General features: G+C 47.6%; 2 protein-coding genes across 2 annotated transcripts in view; both read left to right on the top strand.

Moving 5' to 3' along the window:
* Window positions 1-21,629, top strand: part of HERPUD2 (HERPUD family member 2) — a 321,312-nt gene that overhangs the window by 47,204 nt on the left and 252,479 nt on the right. The window lies entirely within an intron of this gene.
* Window positions 1,187-20,693, top strand: LOC137519336 (uncharacterized; the record flags this gene model as incomplete). Its single annotated transcript, XM_068238290.1, has 3 exons — window positions 1,187-2,695; window positions 18,319-18,431; window positions 20,597-20,693. Coding segments are annotated over 3 exons (1,719 nt in total), but the record flags the coding sequence as incomplete, so codon positions are not given.

The raw sequence follows: 21,629 nt of genomic DNA, 5'->3' as shown, positions 1-21,629 counted from the left end.
AGGAACCCCCTTTGAAGTGCATATCACAAGAAGGATTATGACAAGCGTTCGGTGATGTCACAAACGGGGAAACTGCATTAGTTCCTGGGGGCTGGACATTAAATGCCCCAGGGGACACTTCGGACTATTTAAGGTGGCCCAGGACAGCCACCGGTATCTTCTCTCGGAGGTAGCGAATAGCTAGGGAGGATCGTGACTCCTGGTCGAAACGGCGTCCTCCCGTCAAACAACGTTGTAACCTAAGCTGGTAACGTTCTTTTTTCCCCCGTTTATTTTTACGCAAATATCCGTGTGTGTTATCTTTGTAACTTTTATCTTGTAACTAGTTTTACTTTGTTTTTTTGTAATCTTTTTGTATATATTAAGTTCTGCACTGTTCTATGTTTTTCTGGAATATTAAATTATTATTTAATAAGCTTGACTTCTGCTGTACTAAACTAACACTCATAGCCTAGAAGAGACTGAAGTGTAACCGTGTATAAGTTCATGCCTAATTGTACGCTTAAGCAACACTACCGTATGAAATTGTAATTGCATTGTGTGTGGGGGGCATTTGTCATACGTTGGCCTAAGCGCGCAGCTGACCCAACGTACGAACAACGCCAGTGCGAGTAGCGACAGCAGAGTGGCTAACAGTATCGTTCGGAACGACTGTTAGTGGGTCTTTGCTTCACGACAGTGTAAGATTGCAACTGTGTGTGTGTGTGGGTGCGTGGCGTTCCCGTATTTGGCCTAAGCGCAAAGCTGACCCAAATACGAAAACGCAGATTGCGTATTGAGCACTCGATAGCTGAGTGAACGTGTCTAGCAACGCTAGTGGTGGCAGTGGGAAGTGTTTGAGGGGTTCCAGCCTTGTTTGTAGCTTAAATAAGGCTGTTCCCCGCTTAATCTGGTCAAACCCGCAGTCGGGAACCGTATACGCAGGCGTGCCGCGGGCCGGTTCCTGACATAATTGGCTGGCAGTGGTGGCATCGTTTAGTACATTAGTACGCAGTTTAGCTCGCTATTCTGAGTACTAAAGGCTGGAAGCTTGCTAGAAGCAACTAGCCTACAGAAGTCTACTCAGTGCAGAACCTATATACGTTTTTTTTTTTTTTTGTTCAAAGATACACACTTGGTATTTGCTTTCCCTCCCCCCCTTTTTTTTCTTTTTATTTTTTGCAACACGATGGCTCAGAAAGCATCCAGCTATGCAAGGCAAAACAAAGAGATACTACTCAACCTGTGTGAGCACAAAGGCATCGAGACGGTGAGCGGCCAGACTAAGGAGCAGCTAGTTCGTGCGCTCGAGGAGCATGATGAGGCAGAACGAGCCCGTGCTTCAACATCAGCGGATGCAGCTCACGACACGCCAGAGGAGGAATCGCTCCCGCCACAGGATGCAAGTGGAGACGATGTCCTGGATGGTCCACCGAACACGGAGATGACATCTCTGGAAGCCGACCTACAGCTACTAGGTTCGGCTGAGCCCGAACTGCGCCTAAAGCTGATTCTGGAACATCGGCAAGCAGAGAGGGAAATACGACAGGCAGAGGAGGGAAGAGCTGAACGGCGACACCAGGCCGAGAGGGAAAGTGCTGAACGGAGACACCAGCTGGAGCTGGCTAAACTTCAGCAGCAGAACCGGTCTGCTGGACCCGCAGAACGCGAAGGTGAGCGAGTCCACAGAATCCCCCTGGATAAGTTCCCCGCTATGGACAAGGACTCTGACATAGACACTTTCCTACAGGGGTTTGAAAGGACTTGTCGGCAGTATGGGGTGCCCCGTGAGCAGTGGGCAAGATACCTCACACCAGGGCTGAGAGGCAAGGCCCTGGAGGCGTTTGTGAGTCTCCCCCAGGAGGAAGAAACAGACTTTGAGGCGATTAAGAAAGCCATTATTGCGCGATACCACCTCACGCCAGAGGTGTATCGCAAACGTTTCAGGACAGTGCAGCGAGGTCCTAATGACAGCTACCTGGATCATGCTTGCAACCTGCGCACTGCCTTCCAGCAGTGGTTAAAAGGACTGTCGGTTGAAACCTTTGATGCCCTGCAGGAACTGATAATAAAAGACCAGTCCCTCCACACTTGTCCTGTTGAGGTCCGGCAGTTTGTACGGGACCGAGAGCCGAAGACCGTGGATGAGGCCGCAAAAGTTGCTGATGCCTACACGTCCAATCGAGCATCTGACTTTCGAAGGACTACGGCGCCCAGCTGGAAGGGAGAAAAGCCTGCGAGACCTTCTCCTCTGAGCACCCAGCGAAGCCAAGTCCCGCAGCCGCCTGGAGGTAGAACAGCCACCGTTGACACTCGGAGATGTTTTGCCTGTAACAAACTGGGTCACATCAGTGCTACGTGCCCAGAAAAGAAGAAGGAAGCCCCAAACTCTGGCGGGGCCCGGAATGCGTTGTGTGCCACCAGGAATGCAGGTAGCTATGCAGAGAATCTGCAACCTGTCACGGTTGGGGATACGGTTACCACCGGTCTAAGAGACACTGGAGCAGAGGTGACTCTAGTGCACCCCCAGCTTGTGAACCCTGAGGAGTACATTCCTGGCAAGACTATGGCTGTCAAAGGAGTTAGGGGTGTCACCCCCGCCATACCCACCGCCTTGGTCCACCTGGACTGGGGGGCCGGCAGCGGAATGAAAGAAGTGGGGGTAACGGATGCCATCCCCACGAACGTTTTGTTGGGTACTGACCTGGGACGGTTAGTGGCCCGGTATGAGCCTACTCCACACCCCATGGAGCCTGCATCCCCCGCAGAAGTTCAGGACTCTTGCAAGGTACTGTGTGATAATGCTGTGCAAGCGGGGAGTGCTGGTGAGGCCCCAGGGGCTACGGACTGTGTACTAGGAGCCAGCCCTAGTGAGTCTCCAGTGCTCAGGCCTGGAGGGGGACACGTTGTTACCATGAATGCAGATAATGTTGATGTAATATGTGATGTGTTGCATAATGACATGTGTGCAGTGAACGCTCCGTCAGCTGCAGTGGTGACCCGCAGTGCTCACCGGGCTGCAGCAGACGAATTGTCCACTGAAGGGGCTGATGTCACTGGGTCGGGCTCTTCCACTTCAGAGCCTGGCTCTGAGGACCCAGAGGCCTCTCAGTTTGCCACTTCCCTGGTGCCTGTGGCCGACAGCGCTGAGTTCTCCGAGGCTGTGCGACTTGATAGCAGCCTGGAAGAGCTCAGGAGTCTTGCGGACAGGGCACCGGTGGAGGGCGACAAAGTGAGGGTGTACTGGGAACACAGGAGACTGTACAGAGAGGTTATTCCCTCTGAGCCGTCTGAAGTGGAGGAGGCCGACCGGCAGTTGATTGTTCCCCACAGGTACAGGGAGCAGCTATTAAGAATAGCACATGAGGTGCCCCTGGCTGGTCACTTGGGGATCTGCAAGACCAAATCCCGGCTTGCCTACAATTTTTATTGGCCCCACATGGGGACAGATATTGCTGATTTTTGCCGGTCTTGTGTCGCCTGTCAGCGGGTCGGCAAAGCCGGTGACACCGACAAAGCCCCACTGAGGCCCTTACCCATAATAGAGGAGCCCTTCCAAAGGGTTGCTGTTGACATAATTGGGCCTCTAGCGATACCCAGCAGCACAGGGAAACGTTTCATTCTTACGGTGGTAGATTATGCCACTCGCTACCCTGAAGCTGTAGCCCTGAGCTCCATACGGGCAGACAAGGTTGCGGACGCATTGGTGCGCATTTTCTCACGGGTCGGTTTCCCCCGTGAAATGCTCACCGATCACGGCCCGCAATTCATGTCGCGCCTAATGGAATGCCTCTGTAAACAAATGCAGGTAGAACACATCATGGCCAGCCCTTACCACCCCCAGACAAATGGGTTATGTGAGCGGTTCAATGGTACTCTGAAACAGATGCTAAGGGTGTTTGTTGAATCGCAAGGGAAAGACTGGGAGCGATACCTGCCCCACTTACTGTTTGCTTATCGTGAGGTTCTCGCCCTTTGAGCTATTATATGGGAGGAGGGTACGCGGACCCCTCGATCTCATTCGAGAGGTCTAGGAGGGGCAGGACATGGGTCCCGGGGTCTCCATAGTGGAATACGTTCTAAAGTTCCGGGAAAAGATGGACACCCTGGTGGGGTTAGTGCGAGAGAATCTGACTCAAGCCCAGGCCACCCAGAAGCAGTGGTATGACCACGGGGCTAGGGAGAGAGTTTATGAGGTAGGTCGCAAGGTATGGGTCCTAAACCCGATGCGACAGAATAAGCTGCAGGCCGCTTGGGATGGGCCCTATACCATACATAGGAAGATTAGTGTGACCTATGTGGTCGCGCTGGATGACCGAGGTAAGCAGCTGAAAACATACCATGTAAATATGTTAAAGGAACATCATGCTAGAACCGCTTGCGCTCTCCCTGTCTGCAGTTTGCTACCGGACGGTGAATCAGAGGCCCTGGTTGACATCCTGGCATCCACCCAGGAAACCGACTCTGTTGCCCGAGGTGCAGATCAATCCGGAGTTGACAGCAGAGCAGCAGGCTGGGCTATCTGATGTGCTGACCCTTTACCGCGGTACCTTTACAGCCCGCCCTGGTCTGACCAGCCTGGCTGTACACCATGTTGACACCGGAAATAACAAGCCGGTTAGACAGTCCGCCTATAGAGTCTCCCCTGAGGTTCAGGCCCACATCAGCAAGGAGATTGAGGAAATGCTGTCACTAGGGGTGATCCAACGGTCGCACAGCGCATGGGCATCACCTGTAGTGCTAGTACCCAAACGGGACCAGACCACTCGGTTCTGTGTAGATTATCGAAAACTAAATTTGATAACTGCGTCAGATGCTTACCCAATGCCGAGGGTCGACGAATTGTTAGATAAGCTAGCTGGCGCGCAATATCTAACAATCGTGGATTTGAGTCGGGGATACTGGCAGGTCCCTCTAACAGCTGAGGCACGGGAGAGGTCTGCCTTTATCACCCCCTCAGGTCTGTTTGAATTTAATGTAATGCCGTTTGGAATGAAAAACGCCCCGGCCACCTTCCAACGGGTTGTAAATTGTCTCCTGGAAGGTTTGGAACACTGCGCTGTCGCCTACCTGGATGACATCGCCGTGTTTAGCGCCAACTGGAACGACCACTTAGCGCAGCTGTCACAGGTTTTGGGGCGCATCGCTGCAGCAGGACTAACAGTCAAGCCTAGCAAGTGTCAGATCGGCATGAAACAGGTACAGTACCTGGGACATGTGGTGGGGGGGGGAGAGCTTCGTCCAGATACGGGGAAGGTAGATGCCATTGTGTCCTGGCCCACCCCCCAAACGAAGAAACAGATTCAGTCCTTCTTAGGAACGGCTGGGTACTATAGAAAGTTTGTCCCCAACTACAGTGCCCTCGCCAAGCCATTGACAGATCTCACCAAAAAGAAGCTGCCCAAGCAGATTCTCTGGACACCAGAATGTGAACAGTCATTCACAGCTCTAAAGAGGGCCCTAGCCAGCCCTCCCGTGTTGCAAGCGCCGGACTTCAGCCGACGGTTTGTGGTCCAGACGGACGCCTCAGCCTTTGGCCTGGGTGCTGTGTTAAGCCAGGTAAACCAGACTGGGGAAGAACATCCGATTCTGTATTTAAGTCGGAAGCTGCTACCCCGGGAGGTAGCCTACGCCACCATAGAGAAAGAGTGCTTGGCAATTGTATGGGCCCTACAAAAGCTGCAGCACTACCTCTATGGTCGCGTATTCACGGTCGTCACCGACCACAACCCTCTTAGTTGGTTACATCGGGTTTCTGGTGACAATGGAAAATTGCTGAGATGGAGCTTGGTTCTCCAACAATATAGCTTCACCATTCAACATAGGAAGGGGAGCAATCATGGGAATGCGGACGGGTTGTCCCGTCAAGCAGAACCAACAATGTAGGCGCAGGCAGGATAATCTGGGAAGATCATCTGCCTTGCCCCATTCTAAAGAGGGGAGGTGTGGTGATATATTGGGGTGCTGATAATGTTAAGGATAATAACAGAACATATTTCTGTCTTTTTCTGTCTACTGGGTAAAACCTCAGATGTGTATTGTGCTTGGTAGTAATTGGTCACCTGGCCAGAGTAATCTGAAGGATAATGTAAGTCTGCATGTAAATGTACATTACCTCTGCCCTCATTGTCCAGCCGGGGAAACTGTGTGTACTGCTAATTAGCGGCCAATTGAGGAAGAATAGGCTGGTCGGCATGGCTTTTGAACTGGAATCAGCCATTGTCCCAGCATACAAAGCAAGCCTGCCAGAGTGTTGGGGATGGGAAGCGGACACCTGAAGGGGTTGGAAATTTCTACAGACTTTAAAAACGGAAGTGGAATTGCTTTGAAATCTGTAAGTGTAAACAGGATTACAGGCAAACTGCTACCTGTAACCAAAATTCGATCTTTTCATGGATGTGCTAAAATACACTTTAACCAAGGAAATAATGTGGAGGAAGCTTTTTGATGTCTGCAGAGTTCAATGGGTGACATTGTGTCCTGCCAAACTTCAAGAAGCTAAAACAGGAACCCCCTTTGAAGTGCATATCACAAGAAGGATTATGACAAGCGTTCGGTGATGTCACAAACGGGGAAACTGCATTAGTTCCTGGGGGCTGGACATTAAATGCCCCAGGGGACACTTCGGACTATTTAAGGTGGCCCAGGACAGCCACCGGTATCTTCTCTCGGAGGTAGCGAATAGCTAGGGAGGATCGTGACTCCTGGTCGAAACGGCGTCCTCCCGTCAAACAACGTTCTAACCTAAGCTGGTAACGTTCTTTTTTTCCCCCGTTTATTTTTACGCAAATATCCGTGTGTGTTATCTTTGTAACTTTTATCTTGTAACTATTTTTACTTTGTTTTTTTGTAATCTTTTTGTATATATTAAGTTCTGCACTGTTCTATGTTTTTCTGGAATATTAAATTATTATTTAATAAGCTTGACTTCTGCTGTACTAAACTAACACTCATAGCCTAGAAGAGACTGAAGTGTAACCGTGTATAAGTTCATGCCTAATTGTACGCTTGAGCAACACTACCGTATGAAATTGTAATTGCATTGTGTGTGGGGGGCGTTTGTCATACGTTGGCCTAAGCGCGCAGCTGACCCAACGTACGAACAACGCCAGTGCGAGTAGCGACAGCAGAGTGGCTAACAGTATCGTTCGGAACGACTGTTAGTGGGTCTTTGCTTCACGACAGTGTAAGATTGCAACTGTGTGTGTGTGTGGGTGCGTGGCGTTCCCGTATTTGGCCTAAGCGCAAAGCTGACCCAAATACGAAAACGCAGATTGCGTATTGAGCACTCGATAGCTGAGTGAACGTGTCTAGCAACGCTAGTGGTGGCAGTGGGAAGTGTTTGAGGGGTTCCAGCCTTGTTTGTAGCTTAAATAAGGCTGTTCCCCGCTTAATCTGGTCAAACCCGCAGTCGGGAACCGTATACGCAGGCGTGCCGCGGGCCGGTTCCTGACAATTACCACTTTGCACAGCACTATCATTGAATTTGAAGTTGGCATATAGTGGTGGGGCTGCAGTCCCCATTCACTAAAAAATGAGTCCTATTCTGGAAAAACTGTAATCTCCTCAAAAATTGATAGAATATTGTTGGACAGCTATTAGTGATGTAGCCAAATGATGATCTCAAAACAGAATTAAAGTTTGCACAGATTCAGTCCAAGTATCACCAATTCCATCAGTTGTGGATCATTACATATGTTCTTGCACATGCCTCCCAACAGATTGCCATCTTTCAAGCCAGTTAGCGTGATGGAAAGCATAAAGATAGTTCATGCAGGCTGTAGCAAGCAAAGCTGGAAGAAACAGCAATAGTCCAAACATGCAACGCTTGTTGTCCCCCTATTGCAAGTCACTGATGATCAAACATGCAGAAGCGTATAGGTAGTGCATGCAGGCTCATGCAAGTGTGTGATAAGCTGGCAACAACACTGTAATAGTCCACACATAAATGACTGGATATCCCTCAATCGCAGGGAGATTGGGTTCTGATCAAAGACCAGCACCAGCCACATTCAGATTCATAGTTACCAGTCCTATTTGTTAGAGATGGTCAGATGGTAGATGGAGGGCATAGTATTCCAGAATGGCTCATACAAGAATACCTAGCGGAGACGTATAGCTGCCAGTATGCCTGACATGTTTCTCCGCTCTTCGCGGCCTTTTCAAAGGCAGGCAGCTTGTCAGTAAGTGAGATGCCGTAATGGCGACTTTAAACTTAGCCACATCCACCAGAAACCCCCGCCCACTTCTGCCGCCGCCTAACGCACACGCCCTCAAACCAAGGCGCAGGCGTGTGGGCGGTGAGTCACTGGAGCGCAAATGCGCTCCACCGGCAACCAGGAAACGTGATCGCGCCACTCAGGAAGCACTATGTGATCGGGGTGCCCAATCGCGGAGGCAGGGGCAGAAAGAAGGGCAGGAGAATGGGCGGAAGGAATCAAACTAATCCAAATCAAAATCTAATTGTGAGAAAACGCGGAAAAGCCGCCGCGAGTACTCAGAGTGAGGCAGCTGATTCCGCGTTCAACATGGCAGCTTGCGCGCATGGGCCTGCATCCACTAGCCTGACGGAGCGCGGAGAAACCGCCGCATGCCCAGTGAACAAGGCGGCGGATTCCGCGTCCAACGCGGCGGTTTGCACGCATGGGCTTACCACTAGCAGTATGGCTGAACGCGGGGAAACCACTGCATTCTCTGACAGCGGTGCGGCTGGCCCTGCGTTCAAACCAACAGATGCATTACAACACATGTCTGGTGTGGCTGGGACTGATAGTCCACACAGGTTCAGAAGGACGCGCGCGCTGAGAGGCAGAGCCTTTATGGCAGTCAGAAGGGTGTCAGCTGATCTAGCCGATCAGCTGACAATTCTATCAGGTTTCATTGGTCCAGCACTTAGGGGAGGCGCTGGAGAGCGCTGGTGTATATATACTGGGTACTGGTCATTTCTCTGGTGTCTGGCGTTGCGATCACTACGTGGTAGCACTCAGACCTTGTCAGTATCTGTGATATTATCTGTGTTATTATCTAGACCAGTTCCTGGGTGTTGATGATCAAGGACCTCACACCTCAGTCTAGGGAAAACTGTATATTATCTGTGTTATTATTTAGACCAGTTTCCAGGGTGTTGATGATCAAGGAGGTGACACCCCAGACTAGGCATTGTTGATTATTTGTTATGACCTTCTGCTTTCCTGACTACTCTTCTGATCTCTGATTAGGTACTATATCTTTTTATATCTGATACTCTGTTGCCGAACTCTGCTTGTCTTAGGATTCCGCATCTGTCTCCTGTCTCTGTCCCTGATCTGTCTGTCTGTTGCCGACCCGGCTTGCCCGACCTTGAGAGCTATCTCCTCAGTCTAGAGATAGCTCACAGACCTGGGGGTGACACCCTTCCTTGGTGTCACTCACACTCTGTCCTTCCTACTCCTAGCCTGACCCCTCCCTCGGGAGAGTCTCAGGCTTGCGGAAGGAACGTGTTACTGTGCAGTACTTTTTACTGCTGTGCACCTGCTCCTCAGGTGCAGTCCTCAAAGTATTTCTGTTGCACCAAACACTCTTATTACCCAGGTGTCCAGAGGTTAGTGATATATCTGATTATCGGTGATACTGCAGATCATTAATAATCGGGTATATATCTGTATTCTCGGTGATACTGCAGATCACCGGTAATCAGACCCTCTCTGTGTTACACCGATCGTTACAGAACGCCAGACCGAAAAATGCAAATGGACGCACACACCGACCGTCTGGGCGCACTTACCACTTCGGTGGATACCATCAACCAAGTGCTGGGTAATCACCGGGCGTTAATTGACGCTTTTTCCGGGTCTTTACAAACCCTCCAGACGGCTGTGGATGAAGTGCGATCTCCTCCTAGCACAGACATACGCATGCCTGTACCTGAAAAAGTTTCTGGTCACAGATCTGATTTCCGAAATTTTAGGAGTAGAGTGTTATCATACTTTGAGTTGAGACCTAGATCTTCAGGAACTATGGCCCAAAGGGTCACATTTATTAAGACTTTGTTATCAGGCGATTCTCAGACCTGGGCGTACAGTCTACCCGCTGGAGACTTAGCCCTAACCTCTGTAGATGAATTTTTTAAAGCCATGGCAATAATTTACGACGATCCAGACATTGCCTCGACTTCTGAGCGGAAGCTCAAGTTGTTACGTCAAGGCAAGAGTCCGGTCGAGGAGTATGCTGCTGAATTCAGAAGGTGGTCAGTATCAGCCAGGTGGGGCACCTTTGCCCTGTTAGATTGTTTCTTATCAGGGTTGTCAGATGAGGTCTCTGATCTTATGTTAAGTCAGCCTGAACCTAAGACCATTGATGAGGCCATTTCATCGGCCATCTGGATCGACCGTAGGCTACGCTATCAGAGACAGACCCGTGGTAGAGACCATGTAAGGATGGTGTCCTACGCTGCGCCTCCTGTGACTCCACCTCCTCCTGTTTCACCTCCACCCGAACTAATGCAGATTGGTCGGTCAAAGTTGTCTCAAGTGGAGCGGAGACGCAGGATTTCAGAGCAGTTATGTCTTTATTGTGCAGAGGGGGGTCATAGAGTACAGAATTGCCCTAAGAAATCGGGAAACGCTACTGCCTAGGAGTAGTTGGGGGTAATACCCTAGGCATACAACTTTTACCCCTAGATGATAAAAGGTTGCTTCTTCCTTGTACGATTACATGGGAAGATAAATCTGAAGTCACTGAGGCCTTCGTTGATTCGGGCTCAGCGGCTAATTTTATGGATTACGCATTCGCTAAGAAATTGGGTATTCCGCTCACCCCGGTAACACCACCTATCCAAGTTATGGCAGTGGATGATTCCCCCTGCAACGTAACCGCCCTCTGTCTCAGACACCAGAGGTGGGAGTCACTATAGGGGTGCTGCATAGGAAGAAGTTGGTTTTTTTTGTGTTACACATGACAACCTCCACTATCATCCTTGGCATGCCTTGGTTACACCTTCACTCCCCTCAGATTAATTGGGCCACTGGTCAGCTAACAAGCTGGTCAGCCCATTGCTTTCATCATTGTTTAGTGAGGGTAACCTTGGGTCAGACCAGGATTCATGTGGAGGGAGTACCGGAACAATATTCTGAATTGTCAGATGTGTTTTGTCCCAAAGCTGCAGAGAAACTACCTCCACATCGCCCTTTCGATTGCCCCATCGATCTCCGATCTGGTTGTATGCCCCCTAGAGGTCATCTCTACAATTTGTCTGGGCCAGAAAAAGTGGCCATGCGAGAGTACATCCGTGAAAACTTGACTAAGGGTTTCATTCGCCCTTCCCGGTCGCCTGCCGGAGCAGGTTTCTTTTTTGTAAAGAAAAAAGACGGAGGCCTTCGGCCATGCATTGATTACCGGGGCCTGAATAAAATCACAGTAAAAAATCGCTATCCATTGCCTTTGATAGACGATTTATTCACTCAGGTCACCAATGCTAAGATTTTCTCGAAATTGGAGTTGCGGGGTGCATACAACCTGGTGCGGATCAGAGAGGGCGATGAGTGAAAGACGACCTTTAACACACCCGATGGGCATTACGAGTACCTGGTGATGCCCTCCGGGTTGTGTAACGCCCCGGCCGTCTTTCAGGAACTCATTAATGAAGTATTCAGGGAGGTGTTGGGTAAATTTGTTCTGGTATATCTGGATGATATACTAATCTTCTCAGATAACCTCTCTGAGCACAGGGCTCATGTCAAATTTGTGCTGCACAAGTTAAGACAGAACATGCTTTATGCTAAATTGGAGAAATGCATTTTTGAGGTAACATCTGTCACTTTTCTGGGGTACATAATTTCCACCTCAGGCCTTTCTAGGGATCCTGCCAAAGTCTCTGCTGTTCTGGAATGGCCTCAGCCAGTGGGACTGAAATCTCTCCAGAGATTTTTAGGATTCGCTAATTACTATAGAAGGTTCATAAAGGGGTACTCCACAGTCATAGCACCCCTCACCAGTCTTACTAAGAAAGGGGCAGATACCAACCACGGGTCACCCGAAGCTCTGGCTGCTTTCTCCACTTTGAAAGAATTGTTTTGCTCTGCACCCATTTTGAGACACCTCCTATCCCTTTATTGTGGAGGTGGACGCTTCGGAGGTCGGGGTAGGGGCTGTGCTGTCTCAGCGTTCTGGGTTGCAGGGAAGATTACACCCGTGTGCCTATTTCTCTCGTAGGTTTTCACCAGCAGAGAAAAACTACGATATAGGCAACAGGGAGCTCCTAGCCATTAAATTGGCCTTCGAAGAATGGCGTCATTGGCTAGAAAGAGCAGAACATACGATTACCGTTTACACTGATCACAAAAAATTGGAATACATTGAGGGGGCTAAGAGATTGAGTCCCCATCAGGCTCGGTGGTCACTGTTTTTCTCGAGATTCAGATTTGTAATTACGTACACTCCGGGTAGTAAAAACATTAAAGCGGATGCTTTGTCCAGATGCTTTGAGCCAGAGACAGCCCTCAGACCCAGAGACTATTATCCCACAGAGAGTAGTGTTGGCAGCCACAGAGACCTGGAAAAACTGGATGGACCTTTAAGTCCCTTCCAGCAGGATGTCCCTGAAGGAAAACCTGAAGGGGTAATGTTTGTACCACTGCCATTTCGTCTCCAGATATTGCAGATGTTCCACTCCCACAAAAATGCTGGACATCCTGGGGCCACCAGAACACAGGACCTTGTTGCTAGATGTGCTTGGTGGCCTTCATTGGCAACTGACTGCAAGGAGTATGTTAGAGAGTGTGCAGTATGTTCAAAAAGCAAACCATCCCGTCTGGCACCTGTGGGAACGTTGCAGCCTTTGCCCACCCCGAGTGAACCATGGACCCATTTGTCCATGGATTTTGTGGGTGAACTTCCGAGGTCTGAGGGCATGTCGGTCATTTGGGTGGTAGTCGACCGTTTCAGTAAAATGGCCCATTTTGTGCCCCTGAAAGGACTCCCCTCGACCCAGGAGTTGGCCGATCTTTTCATCATCCACATTTTCCGGCTACATGGCATTCCGGAAAACGTTGTGTCAGATCGGGGAGTCCAATTTGTTTCTAAATTTTGGAGGGCATTTTGTCATCAAATGGGCATGGAACTGTCATTTTCGTCGGGCTACCACCCACAGACCAATGGTCAGACTGAGAGAATTAATCAGTTGTTGGAACAGTTTCTAAGGTGTTATGTTGCGGATGCGCAAAATGATTGGGTCAAGTTCTTGCCGTTTGCAGAATTTGCGCACAATAATTTGAAAAGCTCTTCCTCTGGATTTTCTCCGTTTCAGGTGGTAACTGGAAAATTGCCTAAGTTCTCCCCACTGCCAGTAGCTTCCACTCCGTTTCCAGCTTTGGAGGCTTGGCAAAAGTCATTTAGGAACATTTGGGGGATCGTGAAAAATAATTTGGAGAAGGCTTTTCAAAGTCAGAAAGGTCAAGCTGACAAGAAGCGCTCCTTAGAGTGGAAGTTCCGGCCAGGAGACTTGGTCTGGGTGTCCACACATCATTTGACCCTGAAACAGCCCTCGCCCAAGTTAGGACCCAGATTTGTGGGCCCTTTTCCAGTGACCAGGAAGATCAACAAAGTTACTTATGCCATTGATCTCCCTGCCAGCATGCGTGGTGTAAGATCCTTTCATGTGTCCCTGCTTAAGCCAGCAGTTCATGTAGGTTCCACTCCTCCTCCTCCTGTGATGATAGATGACCAACCTGAGTACGAAGTAGAAAAGATTTTAGACTCACGTGTTGTACAGAACTCAGTGCAGTATCTAGTTCACTGGAAAGGGTATGGTATTGAGGAGAGAACATGGGTACCTGAGTGTCGCATGCATGCGAATAAATTAAGGAGGGAGTTCCACGCTTTGTATCCTGAGAAACTGGGTAGGAGCTGTCCGGAGTCCACTCCTCGGGGGGGGGGGGGGGGGGGGGGTACTGTGAGAAAACGCGGAAAAGCCGCCGCGAGTACTCAGAGTAAGGCAGCTGATTCCGCGTTCAACATGGCAGCTTGCACGCATGGGCCTGCATCCACTAGCCTGACGGAGCGCGGAGAAACCGCCGCATGCCCAGTGAACAAGGCGGCGGATTCCACGTCTGACGCGGCGGTTTGCACGCATGGGCTTACCACTAGCAGTATGGCTGAACGCGGGGAAACCGCCGCATGCTCTGACAGCGGTGCGGCTGGCCCCGCGTTCAAACCAACAGATGCATTACAACACATGTCTGGTGTGGCTGGGACTGATAGTCCACACAGGTTCAGAAGGACGCGCGCGCTGAGTGGCAGAGCCTTTATGGCAGTCAGAAGGGTGTCAGCTGATCAGCTGACAATTCTATCAGGTTTCATTGGTCCAGCACTTAGGGGAGGCGCTGGAGAGCGCTGGTGTATATATACTGGGTGCTGGTCATTTCTCTGGTGTCTGGCGTTGCGATCACTACGTGGTAGCACTCAGACCTTGTCAGTATCTGTGATATTATCTGTGTTATTATCTAGACCAGTTCCTGGGTGTTGATGATCAAGGACCTCACACCTCAGTCTAGGGAAAACTGTATATTATCTGTGTTATTATTTAGACCAGTTTCCAGGGTGTTGATGATCAATGAGCTCATACCCCAGACTAGGCATTGTTGATTATTTGTTATGACCTTCTGCTTTCCTGACTACTCTTCTGATCTCTGATTAGGTACTTCGCTATATCTGATACTCTGTTGCCGAACTCTGCTTGTCTTAGGAATCCGCATCTGTCTCCTGTCTCTGTCCCTGATCTGTCTGTCTGTTGTTGACCTGGCTTGCCCGACCTTGAGAGCTATCTCCTCAGTCTAGAGATAGCTCACAGACCTGGGGGTGACACCCTTCCTTGGTGTCACTCACACTCTGTCCTTCCTACTCCTAGCCTGACCCCGCCCTCGGGAGAGTCTCAGGCTTGCGGAAGGAACGTGTTACTGTGCAGTACTCCTTACTGTTGTGCACCTGCTCCTCAGGTGCAGTCCTCAAAGTATTTCTGTTGCACCAAACACTCTTATTACCCAAGTGTCCAGAGGTTAGTGATATATCTGATTATCGGTGATACTGCAGATCATCAATAATCGGGTATATATCTGTATTCTCGGTGATACTGCGGATCACCGGTAATCAGACCCTCTCTGTGTTACACCGATCGTTACACTAATAAGACAACCTAAAAGAAAGAATGATAATAAATAAACATGTATATTCATATATATGTATATATATATATATATATATATATATATATATATATATACAGTGGAGGAAATAATTATTTGACCCCTCACTGATTTTGTAAGTTTGTCCAATGACAAAGAAATGAAAAGTCTCAGAACAGTATCATTTCAATGGTAGGTTTATTTTAACAGTGGCAGATAGCACATCAAAAGGAAAATCGAAAAAATAACCTTAAATAAAAGATAGCAACTGATTTGCATTTCATTGAGTGAAATAAGTTTTTGAACCCCTACCAACCATTAAGAGTTCTGGCTCCCACAGAGTGGGTAGACACTTCTACTCAATTAGTCACCCTCATTAAGGACACCTGTCTTAACTAGTCACCTGCATAAAAGACACCTGTCCACAGAATCAATCAATCAAGCAGACTCCAAACTCTCCAACATGGGAAAGACCAAAGAGCTGTCCAAGGATGTCAGAGACAAAATTGTAGACCTGCACAAGGCTGGAATGGGCTACAAAACCATTAGCAAGAAGCTGGGAGAGAAGGTGACAACTGTTGGTGCGATTGTTTGAAAATGGAAGGAGCACAAAATGACCATCAATCGACCTCGCTCTGGGGCTCCACGCAAGATCTCACCTCGTGGGGTGTCAATGGTTCTGAGAAAGGTGAAAAAGCATCCTAGAACTACACGGGAGGAGTTAGTGAATGACCTCAAATTAGCAGGGACCACAGTCACCAAGAAAACCATTGGAAACACATTACACCGCAATGGATTAAAATCATGCAGGGCTCGCAAGGTCCCCCTGCTCAAGAAGGCACATGTGCAGGCCCGTCTGAAGTTTGCCAATGAACACCTGAATGATTCTGTGAGTGACTGGGAGAAGGTGCTGTGGTCTGATGAGACCAAAATAGAGCTCTTTGGCATTAACTCAACTCGCTGTGTTTGGAGGAAGAAAAATGCTGCCTATGACCCCCAAAACACCGTCCCCACCGTCAAGCATGGGGGTGGAAACATTTTGCTTTGGGGGTGTTTTTCTGCTAAGGGCACAGGACAACTTAATCGCATTAACGGGAAAATGGACGGAGCCATGTATCGTGAAATCCTGAACGACAACCTCCTTCCCTCTGCCAGGAAACTGAAAATGGGTCGTGGATGGGTGTTCCAGCACGACAATGACCCAAAACATACAGCAAAGGCAACAAAGGAGTGGCTCAAGAAGAAGCACATTAAGGTCATGGAGTGGCCTAGTCAGTCTCCGGACCTTAATCCAATAGAAAACCTATGGAGGGAGCTCAAGCTCAGAGTTGCACAGAGACAGCCTCGAAACCTTAGGGATTTAGAGATGATCTGCAAAGAGGAGTGGACCAACATTCCTCCTAAAATGTGTGCAAACTTGGTCATCAATTACAAGAAACGTTTGACCTCTGTGCTTGCAAACAAGGGTTTTTCCACTAAGTATTAAGTCTTTTATTGTTAGAGGGTTCAAAAACTTATTTCACTCAATGAAATGCAAATCAGTTGCTATCTTTTATTTAAGGTTATTTTTTCGATTTTCCTTTTGATGTGCTATCTGCCACTGTTAAAATAAACCTACCATTGAAATGATACTGTTCTGAGACTTTTCATTTCTTTGTCATTGGACAAACTTACAAAATCAGTGAGGGGTCAAATAATTATTTCCTCCACTGTATGTAAACATGTATTTTTTTTTATATTCATCATTAGTCAAATCTTGAATACCTAATGTTATTACCATATATACTCCCAAATAATCTGACTTTTGCAGAAAAAAGTTCTGAAAAGTTACCACCTCGCCTTATATATGAGTCAGTGGAGCAGAACGGATGGTGGAGCAGGTTTAGTTAATGGCAGATGAGCTTAATGATTTTGCAATAGTGATCCTGCTCTTGCAAGCTGGCTCCCTATTGTGTCTGTTCCCCCCATCCCTTGCAACATTGTGTGCAGAGTGCCCTACTCAAGAATACCTGTGTCCCCTGGCTTGAGGAGCTGAGCATGCAAGCAATGTATCAGCAGTGCAGTGATCGTGGATTTTTCCTGTGTGGCATTCGCTGTGTCTCATTTCTATGACACCATCTAGTGGCGTCTTGCGACACAGCTGTGTAATTCTTGGGGCACATCTGGTTATGGGGAGAAGGAATGACGTATTTTGGGGTCACACCTAGCTACTGTGGAGGGGGCTATACTGGTAAGGGGGCTTATATGCAAGTCAATCACTTTTTTCCTGGTTTCTGAAGGAAAGGTGGGTACCTTGGCTTATACACGGTTTGGTTTATATGCAAGTAAATACGGTATTCTTGTTCTGTATTTGCATTTTTTCCCCTAAATTCATGAGTTTGAAGACTATATGTTTTTTTTGTGTTCAATAAACTATTACTTAAATATAATTTTTTTGTTTAATTTATAATTCTTTTTAGATTATATTTTTAAAAATTATTAACTCATTACATAATAAAATATTTATTGTATTTTTATAAAATACATTTATATTTTACTAGTTTAACCACTTCACCACTGAGGGGTTTTACCCCCTGACCACCAGAGCAATTTTCACCTTTCAGCGCTCCGTCCATTCATTCGTCTATAACTTTATTATTACTTATCGCAATGAAATGAACTACATCTTGTTTTTTCCGCCACCAATTAGGCTTTCTTTAGGTGGGACATTATGCCAAGAATTATTTTATTCTAAATGTGTTTTTTTTTTTTAAAGATTCTTTTATTTTGTTTTTCCAAGAAATAGAGAAAACATACATATAAAATGAAGTAGATAACAAGTATATTGCATGTCACAATTTTTGAAAAGACAAAAGTTATACATCACAGATATTGAGGATAAACTTAGGGAGAATGTTTTTTTATATAACTGTGCAAATAGAGGTTTTTCAAAGCCAACATTCTAGCAAGAAAAAAGAGAAAGAGGGGATCTTCCGAGCCACATTGATATGCCCTATGAGTAAGACCGCTAGCCAGTTCGGTCCATAGAGATTCAACGGCGATCCATACCATATAGACAGAACCTGTGGGATGTAGTAGCTCGTATTGTTGGGGAGGGCCTTGTCTGATATATCTTTGACAGCCTCATGCCCCGAGGGATCATGCAATGAGGCTTGTCAATTAACACGTTCGTGTTCATATTTAGGACCAGTATCCCAATTTCCGCTTTCTGGTTCAGGGGTACTATTGCTGTGTTGGATGTGCTTGGGAAACCTTGCTGTTCAAGAGGTTATGGGAGATATCTGCAATCGTAGATAGGTGAGTATGGAGAGAGTAGAGGAAAGTGAAAGGAAGAGGAAAGGAAAAGAAGATACAAGTAGGTAAGTGTCGTGTCGAGAGCCTATCCCGGGACTGACGCTTTATTGTCCAAACGCCAAGGGGGGAACAGGGTCCCCATGTGGGGAGAGCGGATCAGGTAAGTTACAGGCATGATTTAAGCTTTCACAGTCCTCTTACAGTGCTAATAGGTTGTTCAAGTAGTGTTAAGATGTGTCCTGCCCATTCACAAGGGATCGATAGGGCTCTGATTCTTTAAATTCAAACCAGCCGAACCAGGTCTTCCAGTATTGTTCATGCTTTTCGTGTATAGTGGCCGTGAGGTCTTCCATGTAACTTATCCGATCCACTTCTCTGATCCATTCTAGCGCTGTGGGGGGAACCTTCGATTTCCATTTTTTAGCTATCAGGGCCCTAGCAGCGTTGATTAAGTGTCTCGTAAGGGTTTTTTTGTATCTGCGGATAGACCAGGTGTTGTGGTGCAATAAGAAGAACGCAGGGTCAGGTGGGGGGAGGAAGTCGGTCATAGTGTGTATGAAGTCCCTTATGTCTGCCCAAAATTGTGTGATCTTACTACAGGACCAGAATATATGTAGCAGAGTTCCTGCTTCTTGCCCACATCTCCAGCAGAGGTGGGAAGATCCTGGGAACATTCGGTGGATTTTGGTGGGGGTGAGGTACCATCTCGTAAATATTTTATATCCGGCCTCTTGGATTTTAGAGGAGATTGAAGACTTGTGTGAGAAGGTTAGGATTTTTCCCCATTGTTTGTCTGAAAACGTTAGGTTCAAGTCCCGTTCCCATTTCTCTTTGTAGGAAGAGGCAGGTGCCTCCAGGTTGTTTAAGAGTGAATACATAAATGAGACCATGCCTCGCATCGGTCCCTCTTTAAGGCAGGTTTGTTCAAATATTGTTGGAGGTCTAGAGAAATTTGTTTTAGAACCCAGAGACGAAATATAGTGTCTAAATTGGATCCAGGACCAGTGGTCTAAAGTAGGAGAGTTAAGTGTTTGTCTAAGGTTCTGTAGTGTGATCCATTCTCCCTCAGTGAGTAGGTGCTGTGCACGCAAGATGGGGATGGTTCTCCATGATGTGTAGCTAGAGGGAGGGAGACCGAGAGGGAATCCTGGGTTATCCAGTAGGGGAAGCAGGGGCGAGGGCCAGGGTGACAGTTCCGGGTTCCGCCTAAACTTTGCTAATGTTTTAAGAGTTTGATAGATCAAAGAGGCCGCTGGGTTTGTCATTTTAAGCAGGGGGGCAGACCATGGAGCATGCATGAGGTGTCCATTCACAATCTCATTTTCCATAGAGACCCATCTCTTGTGGTGTGAGTGTCTATGCCAGTCTATAATTCTAATCAGGGTGGCTGCTGCGTGGTAGAGACGTGGGTTAGGCACAGCCATCCCTCCTTTCTCCTTGGGGGCTGTTTGGAGAGAGTATTTAAGTCTTGGTTTGCGGCCGTTCCAAATAAATTTTGAGAACGTTTGAGTGACTGTTTTAAAATAGTGGGAGGGTATAAATATCGGGAGTGTCTGGAAAAGGTATAAGAGGCGGGGCATAATAGTCATTTTGATGATGCTAGTTCTACCAAACCAGGAGAAGTGAGGTTTGTCCCATGAAAGAAGGTCCTGTTTAATACGGGCAAGGGTGGGGATAAAGTTAGATGAGAACAGCTCCCTGGGATTTGGGGTAATTTGTACACCTAAGTATTTCAAGGCTTTATTGGGCCATTTAAATGGGAAATTAAGCTGAAGTGAGGTTTTCAGGTCTGTTGGTAATAGTATCCCAAGGGCTTCACTCTTATCATAGTTGATCGACATATTAGATAAAAGGCCGTATGTTTTAAATTCACTTAACAGGTTAGGTAGTGAGATGTGTGGGTTGGTGAGGAAGAATAGTAAGTCGTCTGCATAGGCAGCTACTTTGTGGGAGGATGATGGAAAGGTAACACCCTTGATGTCCGGGTTATTGCGTATCGTGCATAAGAACGGTTCTAGGGAGAGAGCAAAAATTAGAGGAGACAGAGGGCAGCCCTGTCTGGTCCCATTATTGATAGTAAACACCTCAGACAGTACTCCGTTAGCCTTCACCCTAGCGTTTGGGCAGGAGTATAATGCCAGGATTAGTTTGCACATTTTATCTCCTAGGCCTATATGGCGGAGGGTCATTTCAATGAAGTCCCAGTCCACCCTATCAAAAGCCTTCTCTGCATCTGTGGATAATAGCATAGTCGGGGTGGACTGAGACCTCACCCAATGAATGACATCCAGTGTACGGATTGTATTGTCTCTCGCCTCCCTGCCAGGTATAAATCCCACCTGGTCAGGGTGAACAATCTCAGTTAAAAATGGAGCCAATCGGTTGGCAAGCATTTTGGCGTACACTTTGATGTCAATGTTCAAAAGTGAGATTGGCCTGTAGCTTTGGCATTGGGAAGGGTCTTTCCCCGATTTTGGGATAACGGATATGTGGGATTCGAGCATCTGGGCGGGAAATCGGGTCTGGGTCGAGGGGGATTCAATAATGGCATTAAATGCCTTTAGCATGAATGGGGTTAAGAGGGGGCCAAATTTTTTATAGTATTCAGGAGTGTATCCGTCTGGGCCTGGGGCTTTTCCAGAGGGCATTTGGGATAAGGCTGTGCATATTTCATCATCTGTGAAAGGCTCCTCGAGCTCTTTCGATTGGGCTTCTGAGAGAGTCGGCATGCCTGATTGTTGGATATAATCAGATATTCTGATCCTATTGGCTATGGGAGGTGGATTACCCGTGTGTGAAGGTAAGTTATATAGGCTAGAGTAGTATTCTCGAAAAGCACCTGAAATGTCTTCATATTTATAAAGCATCTTTGAATGTTTATTTTTAATACCAGCTATATAGTTGGAAGTTTGCTGAACTTTTAGGGCCCTCGCTAGGATAGAACTACATTTATTGCCATATTCGTAGAAGGTTCGGCGACATCTCTCTGCTGCATGTTTGGCCTTATGGAATAAAAGTTTTTTGAGGGATTCCCTGAGTCTAGTAAGATCAGTGAGCACCTCCGGGGAGCAGGCCTGTTTGTGCTGGATCTCTAGGGATTTAATAGAGGACAGAGTATCCTGTATGTCTTTCTCTCTCATCCGCTTTCTTCTAGCCCCTTCTCTAATAAGCAAGCCTCGTGCGAAGCATTTATGAGTTTCC

This window comes from Hyperolius riggenbachi, chromosome 5 (assembly GCF_040937935.1).
Source record: "Hyperolius riggenbachi isolate aHypRig1 chromosome 5, aHypRig1.pri, whole genome shotgun sequence".
NCBI classification, from domain to species: Eukaryota; Metazoa; Chordata; class Amphibia; order Anura; family Hyperoliidae; genus Hyperolius; species Hyperolius riggenbachi.
The sequence above is the reverse complement of the archived record's forward strand: the minus strand, read 5'-3'. Positions and strand labels throughout refer to the sequence as shown.